The sequence below is a fragment of the Protopterus annectens genome, chromosome 13.part0 (genome assembly GCF_019279795.1).
Source record: "Protopterus annectens isolate FY-2018-M chromosome 13.part0, PAN1.0, whole genome shotgun sequence".
In the NCBI taxonomy this organism is placed as follows: domain Eukaryota; kingdom Metazoa; phylum Chordata; order Ceratodontiformes; family Protopteridae; genus Protopterus; species Protopterus annectens.
In genome coordinates, this window is record NC_056747.1 from 596,741,144 (window position 1) to 596,759,984 (window position 18,841).

The 18,841-nt window shown below is 38.3% G+C and overlaps 1 protein-coding gene across 6 annotated transcripts in view; it reads left to right on the forward strand.

Moving 5' to 3' along the window:
* The window catches only part of RAP1GAP2 (RAP1 GTPase activating protein 2), a 2,340,619-nt gene that overhangs the window by 1,364,635 nt on the left and 957,143 nt on the right, over positions 1-18,841 (forward strand). For 5 of the 6 annotated variants that reach the window (XM_044054262.1, XM_044054256.1, XM_044054258.1 and 2 more), the window contains one exon: positions 17,156-17,240. In XM_044054262.1, coding sequence (XP_043910197.1) covers positions 17,235-17,240 — 6 coding nt within the window. In that variant the 5' untranslated portion in view covers positions 17,156-17,234. Of the gene's footprint in view, positions 1-16,749; positions 16,781-17,155; positions 17,241-18,841 lie in introns of those variants that run through there. The other variant, XM_044054260.1, reaches the window with a different exon arrangement.

An 18,841-nucleotide genomic window follows, 5' to 3' on the forward strand; every position in this document is an offset into this window, starting at 1 on the left:
CTAACTGTAGTTGCATCAGAATCAAATGATACATTCAAGGCAGTAGAGTTCTCACAAGGAACTACAGCATTGACTATGGTCATTGTACTCAGCAGTGAAGTGAGCTGCTCTGTTGTTGGCTTGACTTTGTAGGGAATGAAGAAGACATTTATGAATTTGCACAGAGTATAGTAAGGAACAAAAGAAATACATAGCAAAAAAAGGTATTTGGGAATTTGGGAAATTGGGACAAGGAAAGGTTTTGCTCACTACAATCTGTCGCATTTTTGGTTTGTTGTAGAAAAAAGAAATAATTAAATAAAATCTGATAAAAATTATTAGTTATGCAACCTAGCAGTTTTGTTCATTCTATTTATGCAATGGAATATTGAGGAAAATTTATTACTAATTTATTAATAATAAATAATTTAAAAATGATTTGAGGTGCTATTCATAGGTATGTACTAAGCTAGCTGCCCTTGTGAGCCATTTTAACCCTAATCCATTTCCCCTTTGGTGCTTGAATTAACTTATCCCATGTGGTTAGAGCCTGGTGTTATCCATTCCATGGTGGATAATTATATATTACCTCTAGTGAAAATAACTGGGATCAAACCATAGATAATTTGAGGAGACCCATGCATGGGATCAAACATTTAGGAGTTGCCTCTATTCATTAATAGTATAGGTGGCAGTCCTGGGGTAAATTTTCTATTTACCATCTGTAGATGAAAGCTGAGCTTGAATGTGAACAGGGATGAACTTTGTTTTATATGGATGGGGAGTAATTACGTAAATTCTTTTGAAAACCCAAACTGTCCCCAAAACTTTATCAGATAAAACTTCTTGTTACTAGTCAATGTCTGAGCTCTGTTGTACTCTTTTAATTAATGGTGCAGTCTTAATATTATCAAATGCTTGTCTCCCTCCTACAAACCTCCATTGATTACCGTCTAATAACTTCGATATTAACTTCATGACCTTGTTCATATAAACAGTCATAAACAACCTGTAGGCATGATTTAGCATCTGTATTGGCTTTTATGATGAAGGGAGCATCAACTCGTTCTGGTCTTGTGGCATTACTGCTGTCACAGCTTCCCTACAAGAATCCAGTATTGAATTCTTCATCAGTACAATATTATACAACTGTAATAACCTAGACTTGATACCGTCTATTTTCAGATTCCAAAATTCAGTCAGCAAATTATCACATCTCAATGATTTTCCCCTTCCTGACTCTGTTCTACAAGCAATTATGTCAGGTCTTTCGAACAATTAGTGGTATCAAACTCTCACCTTTAACTTCACTAAGCTTTGGTTGGTTCAAGTTTAAAAATATATATTTATGTGTTTCCATTTGCTCACTTTGATAGTCTGTCAGAGCTTTATAGCCCCTTTTCAGTGGAGGCCTGGAAAGAAATGCTCCAAAAACAGTATGACAATACAATAAAGAGAATGCATAAAACATATACTATACATAAGCACATGATGACATTAGAGGGCAAAAGAAAATTAATACAATGAAAAATGGTAAAAATACAATGAAGCTAAAATGAATAGTTAATTAAGAAGTTTAAAACTGAACTTGCAATGTATAGACTAAAGGCAGCAAAACACATTAAAATGAGTTTCAACATATTCAATGTTAGAATAAAGTGAAACGGTATTAGCAAACAGTAAGAAGTAAGCAAATAATAAGAAATGGATTTAGGTGCAGGATAAGTAATTCAGCAAGGATGTTGCTATAAACAATATGTCACTGGCTATGCTATTTTCAAGAGTGTAAGTTTGTGAATAGAGTTAATTCATTGAAGAAAGAGTGCTATAGCAGATATCTGTATTTGAGGATATTATTGTAAAAATGATTGAGAATATTTAGTTTGTAAGAAGATGTTACAAATATAAGTCTGGTCAGTGAATTGCTGCACATGAGCATAGCCAGTTGGTAGAATGGAAGCTTTTTGTTTTCTGTCCTCCTCCTTTCCCTGCCTGGTCTGCACCTGAAATAGTTTCTCATAATACCACCTAAATATTTCACAATAAACATTGTGTCTCTCACTGATTTTTCTCCACCCTCTCTCAGTATATTTACTGTCATCCTTTGAGTTCTTTTCTGTGTTATCCTTACTCCTGTGTTATTTGATCGGTATTCCAGTCATGTACCTAACTATCTTTTTTACTCATTGCCCTAAAAACTCTGATTTTCTATCCAGTGCCTCCTTTAATTCTTTCATTTTCTTCTTTATTAAATCTGACAAAATGTCCTCTTTTCCCAACATTTTATCATCTAGCTGCATTAATTTGTCATTTGTCTGTGCCTTCTCCTTCTTCAACCTTATTATTTATTCTGACTTTATAATAAAAATTGTCTTTTCAGTTTAGATTTAATTAATCCGACTTATCTAATATTATCAATTAGTCCCATGCTGTCTTCACCAAATTAGGTTGAATCTGTCGCTGAAATCAATCCTTGAACGAATCGCCATTAGAAAAAAAAAACATCAGAAACGTCCAACATCTTTCATGTCAGGAGGGTGCATTCTAAAAGTACTTGATCTGACAAAAAATAATCTCCCTAACAAAATATGCATGCACTTTTGTCACATATATCTTATGTACCAGCAGTTCTGTTCTAAACCTTCCTGAGGTAAATGTGCATTGATCTTTTGACATTTTAATTTCTGTAACTGAACTTTAACCCACAGTTTTCATATAAACTGCAAAGTCTTCCTATTCACAAAACATACCTCATCCTAGACCCTTGTCTGACTTTTACAGTCATAGTTATTACTTTCCAGTCCTTCACTTCCTTTAATGCTGTCACATCAAACATCATTTTCAGGAAATGAGCCTTCTCAGTCCCTTGGGGACATTTACACTAAATACTTTAATAGTGTCACTCCCAGTGTAGCAGCTATTGCCATCCATATAGCATTCTCCTGCATTAGTGGAAATCTAGATGATTTCAGTCAAATTATGTCTCTCTTCCCCATGGCCACTATCCCCTAATCAGTGCATCATGTTCATTTCCTGCTCCGTGTTTCCTGTGAAGCAACAATTCAAGGATCTAATTTTTTTTAACATGTGTACATATGCAGTTTATTTCATTCTGATTAGTAAACTCATTTATATTCAGTGTCATCAATGTCATCCCTTTTCAGTCCAAATTGTAATCCTATTACGTTATGTTTTATATGCATTCTTCACTTTATTTGCTCTTTATATTGTGTTCCAACTTGAACACCTTACTTAATCTAACTCAACAGTAATATGCATCAGAAAGCATTGCTTCACAATTCCCTTGATGTAAACACTGTCATGCAGGCAACTTCATCTCTGCAATTAGCATTTGATAACCTCAACTGTCAGGTGTCACAGACGTTCTTATCTCTCTGGTTGTTCCCACCCATGACTTAAACAAAATTCCAACAAACTTTACATTTTAGACTGACTGTGATATTGCCTCTAAAAGCTCAAATGATTAATGTTGCAGTATTATCTGATACAATATAATACACATTCTGAACATATGACTGAATATACACCAATGAGGAACAAGTTGCTGCTCCCTAACATGGCTGCAGTGAGATAAAGCAACTCATTCTCCTGTGTGTAGGGCATCCATCCATATTACAGCTGAGACCCATCTTTTTCTAACCCTGCCAGGCATGGTATAAATATAAGAACAGGAAATACTGTGAACAATTCAAACAGGCTCATAGGTATTTACTAGGTTAATAACCACAAGGGCCTTTTTAAGCCTAGCCATGCAACCCAAAATCTCTGACAAGTTCTGATACTCCTGGTAAGTGTAAGCAGGAGCTTGAGAGATGAAACATTTGCAGCCAGAGACCTGGGGAAATTAACCTTCACAGGCCTTGAGGTGGTCTGCATAGGACATATTACTTATACCCTGTATTCTTTTAGTGAGGAACCTCTGTGGATGTTCCAACTGTTGGATATCCCTGCTTAAGTACATACCAAAGGGGGGCATTGTACTCAATGATAGGTGTGATGAATGCCAAATACAGTGGAACAGTGACTTCCTTAGACTTAGATGCCATTCCTTTGTTTATCAGTTGCACAACATAGAATGATTTCCTCACTACTGTAGACATGTGAGGTCAAAGACTAGATTACTGTCTGTGTGTGTCCCTAAGTCCCTGAATACTGGGTCAGCTGCAAGGTGTGTCTTGTCAATATGATAGTTACCAGGGATGGATGATTTCCCAAAGAATACTATTATGCATTTCTTGGCATTATTTTTAGTCTATTCCTTTGACACCAGTTTGTCTGTGTCAGCCCCTCCTGGAGAACATTTGTGTCTATGTGGGATTCAATGACAGCTCCTAATTTGCAATCATCTGCAAATTTAGTCAGCCAGATACCATTATCATTGGTCTTGATTTCAGAGAAGTAAATGCCAAAAAGGAGCGATCCCAAGACTGATCCCTGAGGGAATCCACTTGTGACTGGCCTCTTTGTAGAGGTGGACTCCCCATTTCTAACTTCTTGGGTCCTGTCTGTGAGCCAGTTGGCTATCCATTGGGTGACATACGGGTTTGTACCTAATCTCTTGAGTTTGTCAACAGTGCCCAAGTGGTGTATTGTGTCAAATGCTTTAGCCAGGCCAAGGTAGGCAGTGTAAACCATTTTGCCCTCATCCATTGCTTTGGTGACCTTCTCAAAGAAGTCCACCAGGTTGAATAGTCATGCCCTGCCCTTGACAAAAACAAACTGAGTTGGGTCTAGTGTCTGGAGGTTTACTATATCACTATTGATTATTTCCATGATAATTCTTTCCATGGCTTTGCATATGAAACTAGTGACACTTATGGGCCTGTTGTTTCCAGGGTCTGTAAATGGCCCACCTTTGTTCAGAGGGATGACTGATGCTGTTCTCCATTCATGAGGCATGAAGCCTGTTTGGAGGCTACAGTTTAATAGCAATTCTAGAGGGCCTGACAGGTCATGTTTCATGCTATTTAGAAGGTATCCTGGGATATTGTTTGGGATCATTGATGAACTGTTCTTGGCCTTACAGAGGGCATTAAGGACCTATTCCCTAGTGATAGCAGGGGGAGTTATATTTGATAGTATTTCCTGAGGGAAGGTTGAGGGAGAGAGAGGGGTAAAGTTGGAGATGAATTTGTCAGCCAGTAAGTTTGCTATATCTTCTGGCTCAGTATGGGTGGCTCCATTTACATTGACCTCTGCACACAATTGTGTATTGCCTTTGAGGTTGAAGACATAGCTAAAGAATGCTTTGAGGTTGTCCTTAGCCTGGGAGGCCAACTTTACCTCAGATGTATCTTTGGTCGACTTTATTTGTCCTCAGAGTTGTTTATTTAGTTTAAACATGCTTTTATCCTGCTGGCTTCTGCACCTCCTAATTTTTGACAGGATTTTCTTCCTTCTGTTATACAGTCTATTGATGTTGTGAATCCACCAGGGTGGTTTGTTTTTGAGTTAGTTATTTAATTCTTCCTGGTTAGTACAGCTGCCTCCATGCAGCTATTAACATTCTTGTACAGGATTTCTGTGAACAGTTCTGCATAGGCAGCAGTGTTCTCAGGGTTTATGGGGGCTTAACATTTTTCCAATTTATCACTTAATAGCAGGAAGTTACCCTTAGAATAATTCCTGTATATTCCAGGTTTTATTTTTACTTCAAAGGAGACTGTTTTGTGGTCTGACCTTTTCTGGGGGTGTGCAACACTCTTCCCATATTAGTGAGGACCAGATGCAGTATGGTTGCACTCCTGGTTGCTATATTGACAATCTGGTCCAGGGAGTTTGTATTTACAAAATCCAGGAATCTCTGTGCCTGTATGTTTGGTGTCATATAGGATTCGTAGTTAACAGTGGAGTAATTAAAGTTGCCCATGAATATGGTATTGGGTTGGATGGTGAGTGGTTCCAATAAGTTTAAATACGTGGCATATAAAATTCCCCATTTTACAAGTTCTCAGATGCCCATCATCCGGCATACTTGCCTAAACTGCTTGTGGTGTTCTGCTTCTGTACCTTTCAAGCTAGAAAAATTCCTAGGCCTTTTTTTCATTAACAAAAGGAAATAAGCCAGCAACGAGTAGACTGCAAGTAGAATAAAAGTAGTTTAATAAAAACTACTCAAACAGCATAACAGCTTTCAAACAATTTAAACCTAGCCTTCTTCAGTGTATAGCAAGCCACTGAAGAAGGCTAGGTTTAAATTGTTTGAAAGCTGTTATGCAGTTTGAGTAGTTTTTATTAAACTACTTTTATTCTACTTGCAGTCTACTCGTTGCTGGCTTATTTCCTTTTGTTATTGATTCATGCAGAGCCGTGCAGCTCCTTACGTGCAGGGGACATTTTTGGATGGTACTTTTTTTCATTAACCATCTAAACTGCATTAATTTTTCCTACAGCAATCGGTATTCTTTCAGTAGATTCAGATTTCAGTCCGTGGCCTCCTCCTTCATTCAGTACGCACCCCATCAATTAACTCATACTCTCTTATAACATAAAGTGCATGTTGTAAATCTGTAAGTGTCCGACTGCTTTTGAAAAAAATACTTGAAACATTGCTGGGTAAAGCAAATGAAACTTCACTTTCGTCCTCCTGCATTCCATGGTTGCCAAAGCAACCTGTGCTCATTGCTTCCTGGTTGAAAGTGAAAAGTCATGATAAAGAAGCACCCTTTTTTCCACCAGTCTTAACATATTTACCCCTGTCTTTACTGCAGAGATAGCATTTGATCTTTTATTTGATAAACATATGTAATGAAATGTACTGCAGTTGTTTTACCTCTTTCCTCTGAGTTGTTGTCTAGAGTCTGCAAACTATTTCCACTCAGATTTGCCCAGCCAGTTTGTTAATTTGCTCTGGATATATGACGTACAATTCCAAAATCCAGTATATTCCTGTTTCTGTCCGGTACTCCAGTAGTAAGAATATTCCTTGGATGAACTCTGTCCTCTATATTCATTCATTTTTGCTTCAGTCTCTCTATTTCATTCAACAAATAATCACAAGTCTCCCTAAAATCATTGCTTTCTCTTCTCAAATTCTTAATAGAATCTACGTGAGAGTTCATAGTTCTGTCATTTCTCCTTCATGCTTGCTTCTCTTTTAGTCTCACAGTCAAATTTATCTCTGATATCAGTCACAAAAGCCTCCACATTCTTCATCTCACGCACCTTTCTGGTTGCGTGTCTTCATACACAACAAGATTTTGATCCCCCTGTGCCATTTTGAATTCCTCCGCAGCCATCTGACTGTCACTGTCCAGTGATTTGTTGCCTTCTTCTTACTCTTCTTTCCACTTCAAGTCAAGTCACTATACTTCCCACAGCTAAAACTAATACTTTTACTTACATTTTACTACTAGTTCATCCAGTTACACCACATATTAAATGTTTACCTGCACAGTGACCAAAGACAGTGTCTACCATGTACAGTACCATCATTAGAAAATTGTGGTTTTGTATAATCTTGTACAAAAAAGAGATGTGTCATTGAGGGACTGTGACCTACTGCTTTTATTTTTGTTTGCAACAAAAAACAATGTTTTAGTATTTATATAACAGATTTCTGCTCTTGTATCTTTAGCCATCTGTATTTTGTCTTTACTTTTCTTTTGAAGCTTTTTTTTTTTTTTTTGCCCTTGCTATTGATTCGCCCTCTTGCAGCTGTACTGACTCATTCATTCCTTCAGGTTTTAGGGGTTAACTTAAGGGTTTACACTTACCTTTGTCCTAAAGGTAAGAGGCAAGCCTCAGGAGTGATGCCATCATCCTGGAGTGCCCCCTAAGTCCTCCCCTTGCATGCTAATATTGCCATTAGATTAGGCAAAAGGCTGGAAGTAACCTGCTACCCTGGACCCATAGAGTGGCAACACCTATTCCTCTCCTGCCACACCCTTGATGACCTCCTTTTCTTCTCTCTCTCTGAAAGATTACGCATGGCCCACCTCCCAGGATAGAAATGTCCATCACCCTGACTGCATTGTCAGGTGCTTAATCCACTAGTCAAAACTGAGTCATCTGGGCTATAGTCAGAGCTGCACTCTTGTGAAGTTTGCTGAAAGTTTTACTGCAAGTATGTTCCTTACATCCTAGTTCTTGAAGACCACTGCATTGTTTATTAATAACAAGCTGTATTCACAGATTTTCTATTTTCTTTTTCTAGAATACCACATTGTTTTTCGTTTTCATTATACTTTCATTTTGTAGTGTAATCTGGGTGAGATGATAAGCAATTTCTGCATCTTATATGTAGTTTTTTTTTTTCATGGCTAGGGTTATCTTTAAAATCTAGGTACTACCTCTTTTTTTCTTTTGTGTTTCTTATTAACCTATTATTCCACCAATTTTTATTGAATTTTCATGCATATTTGCATGTTATTGGTATCCATCCATAAACGTAGAAGTGAAAAATATCATAAAATTCATTGACAGCTACTTGAACAGATATTTAAGTCACTGTGGTAACTGTCCCATGCTGCTTGTAAGACTGTATCATTTATTGCTTTGTAACGTCTACTGGAAAAAAATCTAAGCAAGATGAGTTCTTGTTAAATAAGATTTTTTTTTACTCTTAAGTCTAAAACTTTCTTTATCATGATTAGAACCAGTTATCTTATTAATTTCTGTGTGGTGTGGTATGTCATACCTTTAGCAGCCAAGACATATCCTTGCATTCAAGAGTATTTACAGAAATTCAATTTAAGATACCCAAATGGAAATATTATGTGAACAATAAAATCTACTAAAACTGTGCAACCAATACTGCTATCAGCAAGTAGTCGCCTTTACAGTAATAATAGTTGGTGCATTTTTAGTTTTTCCATAAACACTATGATAAATTTTAATGCACACAAACCCAGAATTATACTTTTCCTAAATTTTCACAAATTTTCATAGGTTGGAAAATGTACAAGTTAGACATATATGTTTGAAAACTTTTATTAACCAGACATAAGCTTTCACAAGATAGCAAAAAGTTCCTGCCTGTGTGTTTGTTGAGATGTTTACAGAAATATGAAAGCATATGTATATACTTAATTGGGTCTACTACTAATTACCGACACGACGATTCCCCGACAGAAAACTCACCGACGCCAGATGACCGACAGCACACAAACCCGACAACGCAAAACACCGAACACCATTACACCGACACACGGAACGTAAACAACACGCGACACTACATAGCATACACACTAGCCCTGACCCAAACCCTAACCCTAAGGTCCGACACTATCGCACACTTCACCTACCTGCACCCTAACCCTAACTCACTTAACCCACCCCTAGCCCAAGCTCCGACACTAACGCACACATCACCTACCTGCACCCTAACCCTAACTCACTTAACCCACCCCTAGCCCAAGCTCCGACACTAACGCACACATCACCTACCTGCACCCTAACCCTAACTCACTTAACCCGTCCCTAAACTACAGTCCCTCACTAGCACACACTTACCTTACCCGAACCATATCTCCGACACGAACACACACTCACCTTTCCCACAGCCTAACCCGACATCCCACAATCTCGAGCACTTACCTGACCGCTCCTAACTCCATCACCATCGCACACTTACCGCGTCGCGATCGCACATTCCCTTGTCGGTCTTTCCGCTGTCGGCAAATCACCCTGTCGGTACACTTACCTGTCGGTCATCTGGCGTCGGTGAGTTTTCTGTCGGGGAATCGTCGTTTCGGGCATTAGTAGTAGACCCACTTAATTATATAACTAGCAATATAAATAACATTGGGTATCTTTCAAGATGTGCAACGTACAATGCAAATGTCAGTGACAGTTTTTTTCAACAACATCTAAGGTTTCACATGATGCTATGCAGTGGTTTGTAAGACACTTGGTTATAAATAAGTTGCAAAATTTCCAATATAGTGTCACATAAATGAACATTGTCAATTCATTTTTCTGTTTACCATCATTGCATTTCATACCCCTGAATAGCATGCAGGACTCTCAGTTAAGAAAATATAAAATTAAATATAAATAATTAGTGATAAATTGTGATTAATCTGTCTACTGCAGGGCATTGTGGCTTAACAGTTTTGTGTCACTTTTTTAAAAAGTCCATGCCCTTTCTAATACTGCTTAATATTAGCCAGTAAGTGGCTTAGTTGAAGAAGCCAGACCTCCAAAAAAGGTCTAGACATCATAAGGAGCTAGGGATGATAACAGGAAATAAACAAAAAACATGCTTATAGGCTTGAATGAGTTAAAGGGGGTGCAATTGTGGTAGGAAGTAAAAAAAGATTCTAAATCTGCAATATGATATCTATGCTGTTGTTGCCTGTGACATCCAGATAATATCCCACCAAACTGCCACCAAATAATGTGACGTCCCTTACTATCCTGGGTCAGTAACCAAGGAGCTTCAATCCTCACTACTGACTCCATTGTGAAACTGTCACTTAAACAGGAGTAATATTTCACAATTTTCCCCTAGAGTACAACAGGAACATGCTCTATAGCCTGAGGCTGGACTGCATACTTCTGTCCACCCCCTAATGTAGCTCCTTATTACATACTTTGGAGCAATGTGTCCTAGTTTAAGACCTCTGATACACTCACACTTAAATAAATTAAATCTTACACATCCAAACACTTCTGGGAAAGCCTGACACAGATTTCCAGTTGTGTCCCTTCCCCAAAATAATATGGTAATACTGCCACCAATCAGTATATTCATGCCCTTCTAAAGGGGTATCCAATTATAAAAATTAAATATTAAAACAAATAGTAGCAAATGGCCTAAGCAGCCAGGCTTTCAGAGTGGCCTGGGAAGTTATCAAGGCAAGTATAAACACTCTCAAATCACTAAAGAAAAACACTGATTGACCAGCCACAATGTAAGTTAATAAAAATATTTAATACTGAGCAAAATGATTAAAAATATAAAACAGTAATTTCAAATAAACAAACAGAACTTTACCACCAGGAAAATAAAATCACTACTGAAGGATAGAAATCCAACATTCAGAAAAACACTAACTGATTAGTTATAATGTCCTAACTGACTAAAGAACACTGTCCCTGATCTAAACTAAATTACTACAACAGAGCAAAGGCAGGCTTACAGTTCTTGGTGAATCATTTGTGGGTATCCACTGCACAGTACATCTGTCACTGGCTGTTAACTGAGAACAACTGTAACTGACTACTGCTGTTAACGGTCTTCAGCAGGCTCTTTTATAGACTAGCCTGTCACAACTATTCTGGTTTGAATTTTCATTTCATATTTTGGAAATCAACCAACAGCTGTTTTCTAAAACTTCCTTCCTGTCTTTCAACTTCTGACAATAACACATAGCAACTGTCAACATTTCAATGACAGCATCTGCAGATCAGCTGAATCTGAGACAGTCTTCCTTTGGAATCCTTCATCACAAACATGCACATTTAGAAAGGTAAAAGGACACTGTTCAAGTCATTACAACATTCTAAACAAACAGATTATAAACCACATGTAAGGACTTATTTACAATATCATAGCTAGTCATGCTGGCATGTAATACACAGGATAATCTGAAGCTATGTACAAAAACTCACCCAGACATGCTAGCACAAATAACAGTGTCGAAATTTCTTCACACTACCCATTACTGTTTTCAGTAGTAGTCTTTTTCCAGGTTGTTTTAGTTAATATAATTGATAACTGTTTGGACCTATTCATTTGTGTTTTAGTAGTTTATGAAGTCACTTTTGGTTAGTTTAAATCTACCCTTTAAATCTACCATATTTTGTTTATATTTGTTTATTTGTTAACCAGAGTAGAGCTCTAACCTCAGTGGACCATTTTCAGGCTTATCCCAGGAAAGAAATAAAAGTCCTGGCTTTTAATCATGAAATCCCAGCGCTCTAAAGCAGACATTGATAAGGTTTGTATAATAATATATTATGTGCTACAGATATGTATTATTGTGTAAATGAGTAACAGACTTTTACTGTTACTTAGTTTCTGGCATATAAGTCTCTCACTCTCCCCTTTATAGTAAATATTAAGGTACGACCATCTATCCCACTGAACTTGCAAGATTTAAGAGCTGTATATATTGGAATTTGTGGTTATATACTTGGTATCCTGAAACCAAGTTTGTTGGTTATGGTATAGATGTCAACATCCTTCATAAAGACAAAAGTTTCTTAATCATCCATTTTATGGTTAAGACTTCTAGCATTCAGCAAAGCTACCTTCACCTCTGACTTTTTGTATATTTGTCATTTTGTGGGGGGGGGGGGTTGATATTTGTAGATATCTAAAAAGACTCTTTGTGTCTGAAAAGTTTTTTAATCATTGTACTCACTGGGAACAGATATAAAACCCATCAGGTACAAAGGACTCAAGCTGACTGTGCATCTCAGTCCAAGCTGGCAAGTAAGGGATCCACAAACTATGCATCATGCATTGATTGCATGCCACAGTTTTATCTTTATACACAGATGCCATGTGTAATTTCAATGAAATGTTCACTGACCATATAACTGGATCTTCCTATGTTATGATTTCCTGCTACATTGATCTGTCACTCAAAGACTCACTGATCCAGCTGCACTTACTCTCTAAAGATTCCACAAAACAAAACATTGCTGATATAACTGTGCAGACCAGTTATCACATTAAGGCTGAAGATTTATGGCCACTATCATTGCGTTGCTATACCAGTTATCGGCTTTCTGTGGAATTATGAAGTAACCATTTCTGTAATGTTACAAATGTAGAACATCATCATCATCAGACCCCTTTTTTCTACATGGGGTCGGGGTATTGTGTTAACTGTTGCCAACTCTCTCGATTCAGTGCCATGCTCCTGCCTTCTTCAACTCTCATGCCTGACTGGCACAGACCTTCTTTGACACAATCCATCCACCTCTTTGTTGCTTCCTCTTACCTTCTTCCTGTTCGTCCCAAATCTTCCTCACCAGATTGTCTTCTGCTTTTCTTCATGTGTCCAGACCACTGTAATCTCTTCTCTTTGATCATTTCTGCAATTGGAGCTACTTTGGCTTCTGCTCTTATGTCCTTGTGCATAGCTTGCACTAATTCTTCAAGTGTTTCTGGGACTTCAAACCACAGCAGTACTGCCCAGATCAGCTTGCTTGGGACCTTGTCATATGCTTTCTCCAAGTCTAGGAATGCCCAGTTGGACTCTGTCCCCATCTCTAACTTCTTCTCAAGTATCTGTCTCACTGCAAATATCGAGTCAGTTGTACTACATCCTGATCTGAATCCGAACTGCTCATCTCCCATCTTACATTCTACTACTCTGCGTATCCATTTATCAATCACCGTCTCCAGAGCTTTCATGCAATGTGATAGGTGTTTGATGCCTCTGTACTGCCCACAGTTGTGGGTGTTCCCTTTGTTTTTGTAAATGAGTATGCTTATTCTCCAGTCATCTGGAATATGCCTTTCTCTCCACACTGCTATGAGTATCCTCAGGATCCATTTCCCCCCTATCTCACCCAGTATCTTTATCATATCTGCTGTAACCTCATCTGAGCCTGCCGCTTTCCCTGACTTCATTTTCCTTAGTGCTGTTCTTACTTCTTCTAGAGTGGGCTCCTCTTCTTTGCTCATCATAGGCTATTTCTGGAGCAGTACAACTTCTGTGGGGTTTTCCTCATTCAGAAGCTGCTGGAAATAATCCTTCCATCTGCCTTTGATGTCCTGTGGAGTGGTGAGCAGGTTGTTGCTGGCAGCCCTTATGAAGGGTGCCTGACTATCTTCTTTATCTTTCTGACTTTGCCTTGCAACCTGATATAGATTCTTTGTGGGACTTACTGAGTCACTTTCTAGAAATTGGTAGAGTGCCTCCAATGCCCTGTTCTTTGCTATTGCAACCTCTTTCTTAGCTTCTTTGTTAGCCAACCAGTAGTTTTTCCTAGCTTGGCCAGTCTTTTCTATCTCCCACTTCTTCCTGCACGCCTTCTTTCTTTTGATGACTTCCTGGACTTCTGCATTCCACCACTAGCTTTCATTATGCACTTTATTTTCATACCTGGCTCAGCCACATATCTTTTCTGTAGTCCTAGCACATAGTGTTCTTAGGCGCTACCATTATTGCTCAACTTCACCTATTTCCTCCTCTTCTTCAGGTGCTAGAGCCCTGAGTAATTCCTTGAACTGCTGTACATTCTTTCCAGTCAACTTCCAGGTCTTCAGCCTGGTCTCTGTTGACCTTTAGAGCCTTGTCTGACCACTGCTTGCAGCTGATTGTGGCAACTAGTAGTTTATGCTGTGTGCCGACTGGTTCACTGGGGATTACTTTGCAATCATGGATTCTATCCCACTGCCTTTTCCTTACTAGGAGGAAGTCTACCTGAGTTGCATGTTGGCTACTCTTGTATGTGATCTTGTGACTGTCTCTCTTTCTGAACCATGTGTTGGCTACTATTAAGCCATTTGCCAGACAGAAGTCTAGAATGGCTTCTCCTCCTTTATTCCTGTTGCTCCATCGATGTGGACCAAGGCAATCCTTATATCCTGTTCTGTCCATCCTGGTATGTGTATTTAAGTCACCCATTATCAACACCAATTTATGTTGTCCAGCTTTATCTAGTAGGTCCTGCAACTGCTGTCTGAATGCACTTTTTTTCTCACTATCACAACCCTGCTGTGAGGCATAGGCTGAGATTATGAATACTGCCCTCTCATTACACTGGAGTCTGATTGCCATAAGTCTGTCATTAATTCTGATGATATCCCTCACTGCCTTCTGAAGCCTCTCTCTCACCACAATTCCTACACCATTTCTAGCCTGTCCCCTTCCCGAGTAGTAGAGTCTAGATCCCAAGCCAAGTGGCTTTGCTGCGCTGCCCTTCCATCTTGTCTCTTGGATACATAAGATGTCCAGCCTCCTCTGTGTCATCATGTCATCCACTTCCAGTCTGCGTCCTGTCAGTGAACCTACATTGTGTAGCAATTCTCAGTTCATGTTTGGCAGGTTGGTTGGTTTCACGTCCAGCTTTCGCTCAACAGAGCTATCCCAGGTAACCCAGGCTGGGCAGCTAGACACCAGCCAGCCAGTAGCTTATTGACCTAGGGCTGCTGGGCTTTGTGGAGGGCACACACTGGCCAATAGGGGCACATATACCCCTCCCACCATTATAATGGTCCCTGGCGTAGGTCAGAGTAGGCCAAGTCCTCAACCCACTTATTACCAGTAACTATCCATGCCCATTTTGGCGACATTAATCAACATGACTGAATCATCTAGAGCCATATTTTATACCATTGAGTGGCTAGCCCTGCCAGAGCACACAGTCTGTGATCCGTGTTCTCTTGTCTTGAGGGTACTGCGCACCACAGTAGATGCCCAAAGCGGTTGGTCTGTACAACTCTTTCCCCTATAGAGTACCATGTAGAGTCTGTGCTGCTGCCCACAGTTCCATTCATTGGTGAGTCTGAGATGGAAACACTGAGCATGTTTTTCGGACATGGGAGGAACCCCACAGAGACACAGGGAGTACATGTAAGCTCCAAACAGGCATTGGTCAGAGGTCAGAATCAAACCTTGTGCACGGGAGGTGAAGACCTTAACCATTATGCCAACTAGTTTCTTATAGAGCACCATGTGACTAAATGGCTTCTCACTATTGTGCTAGTTTATTGATGATTTAGATGCTGGCTGCAAGCTTAATGCTTTTATAATACCAACCCCAAAAAATGCAGTTCACTATCAATATATTTACTGCATGTACCACTGCAGCCATTGATGTTCTGAGTTGGTATTTTGCTAGGAAACGAAACCGGAACCATACATTTTTTTTTTTTTTTTTTTTTTAATAAAAAATAAATAAATAAATAAAAGTAATAAAGCTTCAGACTACATGGCATGAGGATATACAAATCAACAGTAAATCACATTATTTGTGTTGCTGCTATTTTTGCCTTGCATTTATTTTTCAAATTTAACATGTTTTGGGAGTAGCAAAATGTTTCATTTCTTTACTCATCTGTGTAGTGTGTGCTACCAGCAGAGTATTAATGTTTCACTTTTCAGTGAAATGTTTTTTATCTGTACCTTAACTTATATCTTCTTAAGAAATAAGTCACTGGAAATATACTCTAGTTGTAACATATACCTTGTACATATGAAAGTGAAGGATCAAAGCAATATAATCATGTTATGAAAAAGAATGTGTTAGTGTGGGATATTAATCAGTATGTTGGAGTGAGTGCTGTTAAATAACTGCATGTTCTTAACAATAGTTTTGAAGTCCAGCACATTTTTTTTAATTAAGGCTTTCAAACTCATAAGACATCTACAAGTTAAAAAAATAAATAAAAACATAAACTTAAGTGCATACTTGTTTTAAACTGGCCACTAATTATAGCATTTGCTTTGATTGCCATTTGAGGTTGGAACATGCACTCTTTTGCTGCTAGACTCTGACACAGATATCAAAATCCAGTTGTTCTGTTTATAAAAAAAGTAATTTAGCAGATTAGAATTTAAACCATTTGATGCTACCCAGGAGATCAGCTGAATATAAGACATATTCATCACAGTGCTTTGTATATTGTGAGTTTACAAGAGAAGCCACCTTTTAAAGACACCGCAGGAAAAATAAATAATTTTACACATGGTATATAGTGTGCATTACTTTATCAAGAGAAGCACGGGCAAACAGTACTCAACAGATATTGCCAGATGGAGAAAATGTGTCTCTATTGTTGCCATAGAAACACAATTCTATTTATCCATCTCCCAGCAATCTCAGCAGTGTAAATTACCAGAAATGAGTTTTACCTGCAATGCACAAGTGTTAGGTAAGAGATACCTTCTAATTTACATCAAGTCCATAAATGGGACCACTGTATAGAGGTTCATCCTTTCTTTTTAGTACAGACCCATAAACAGGACTCTAAATGGAGGCTTAATGAATTTGAAGAATAAGGGCTCTACATGCATTGTTTATTGGCTTTCTTAGACTGCATATCAAAAATTGTAAGAGAAAACTGGATTATCTGCTAAGAGTGATTCTTCTGAATAGCTGATGTGTTTTCTACGTCTCACTTCATAGGGACACCTGGTGTTTTTCTACTTTTATTGTCAGCTAATGCTGAACCTCTTTTGAGAAGTCAGGAAGGGAATAAAAATCTAAGAGGCAAAAACAAACATTGAAATATGATTTTGTTTTACAGAAAACAAGAGTTATCAGACTGTGCAAATGCAACTCTAATAGAAAGATCTCAATCCCCACCGCACACAACTCCTCCAGCCATGAAGGTGAGTCACGTATGATGTCACTGTCTGTTTTCCATTTTTTCTTCATCTGGTCAAAGTTTCTACTTGTTTTCTCTAAGACTTCTACTATCACATTCAGTCAGCATAAAATGCAAGTTTATTGCAGGTATAACTTTATAGTGAACCATATGTGTTAGAAGACAAATATTCTGTATCACAAGAAAAAGTATGTGACTGTAAGGATGATCTGTTTACAACCCACAGAGATATTTGATAAAAAAAATGCAAAAGGCACAGACATAAAATATATATGCCAATGCAAAACATTTTTGCTAATTATGTCTTGACTATGCATATGTAGCAAGATTAGGTAATGTGTGCAGGATGAATCATTCTACACTAAGTGTGCTAGGTATGTATTACTTAAGGAAAAATATACATTCAAAAGCTGCAGCTGCTTTCCTGAGACGTTTTTTCACCATGGGAAAAGATGTGCCTGCTTTCATTGAACTGCGTGCAGAGGTGGTCAGGGGCATGAGAAATCTTGTGTCTTGTTCACCTGTCTTACACGTCAGGTTACTGCATGCATGCTGCTGTTTGTTGGAAGTGACTTAGCACAAACAGTTTGAATGTATTTTCAAGGACTACAGTACCCTTATTATAGTAGACATGAATGTTAAGACTCTTGCCAGTTTCTTTGTGATGCAGCTTTTTGTATTTGAAGTGAACTGTGAACCTGCCCATTGCATGACCTTTTATTTTCCTTTGGTTTGTATTTGTTAGTTTTGCGTACTAATGTGAAAGTACTTCATTCTACAACACCAATCAGCTTTAATATGTATGCTGTTTGAACTGGTAGATTATCCCCCCCCCCCCCCAGTACACACACACACACACACGCACACGTGCACACTTACAATACAGCAGGAAATGAGTTATTAAGTAATTTTAACAAGCTTGTTTTAAAGAAATTAGCCACAGAAATTTGTGAAGTCATGTCATAGCTTCTGGCTTTTAAAAGTACTTGGAGACCAGATAACTATATTTGTCAGTCTGTTGATGGTAGTGGTGATTGATGAGCAGTTTCAGTGACTGAACTGGAACTGCACTGTAAAGCTGTAATATAGTTAGCTGACACTAATATAATGATAACGCTACATTTCTGTTTACTATTCAAAGTCAGTACAGAGCATTGTAGGTGATTGTTTCTTTTGGAGACCATTGCTGTAACTGTATCTGCTTAGTGCATTTGTATTCTTTTCAGAACAACTTGAATTGATAGGATAAATGATATTGATTTTTCAATATAAACTGTGTCACTAGGTGCCAACTGTGTAGCTCTTGTTCCAGAATTTGAATAAACTATTGTCTTCCAGTTGTTAAAAGGGCATGCAGAAAAAAAAGTTTCAGGATATATGCTGGACAAAACATTGATGCAGTAACAACATGCAGTATTTTAGGAAATATAACAGTGAGATTTGGTGTATGTGAGTGCCTGCTTGTGAGTGTGTGTGTGTGTGTGTGTGTGTGTGTGTGTGTGTGTGTGTGTGTGTGTGTGTGTGTGTGTGTAAACTACTGGTTTTGGACATTGAAAACAGCTGTTAACCTATTCATACTGCAGTGTTAATGCATAGTTTGTATAC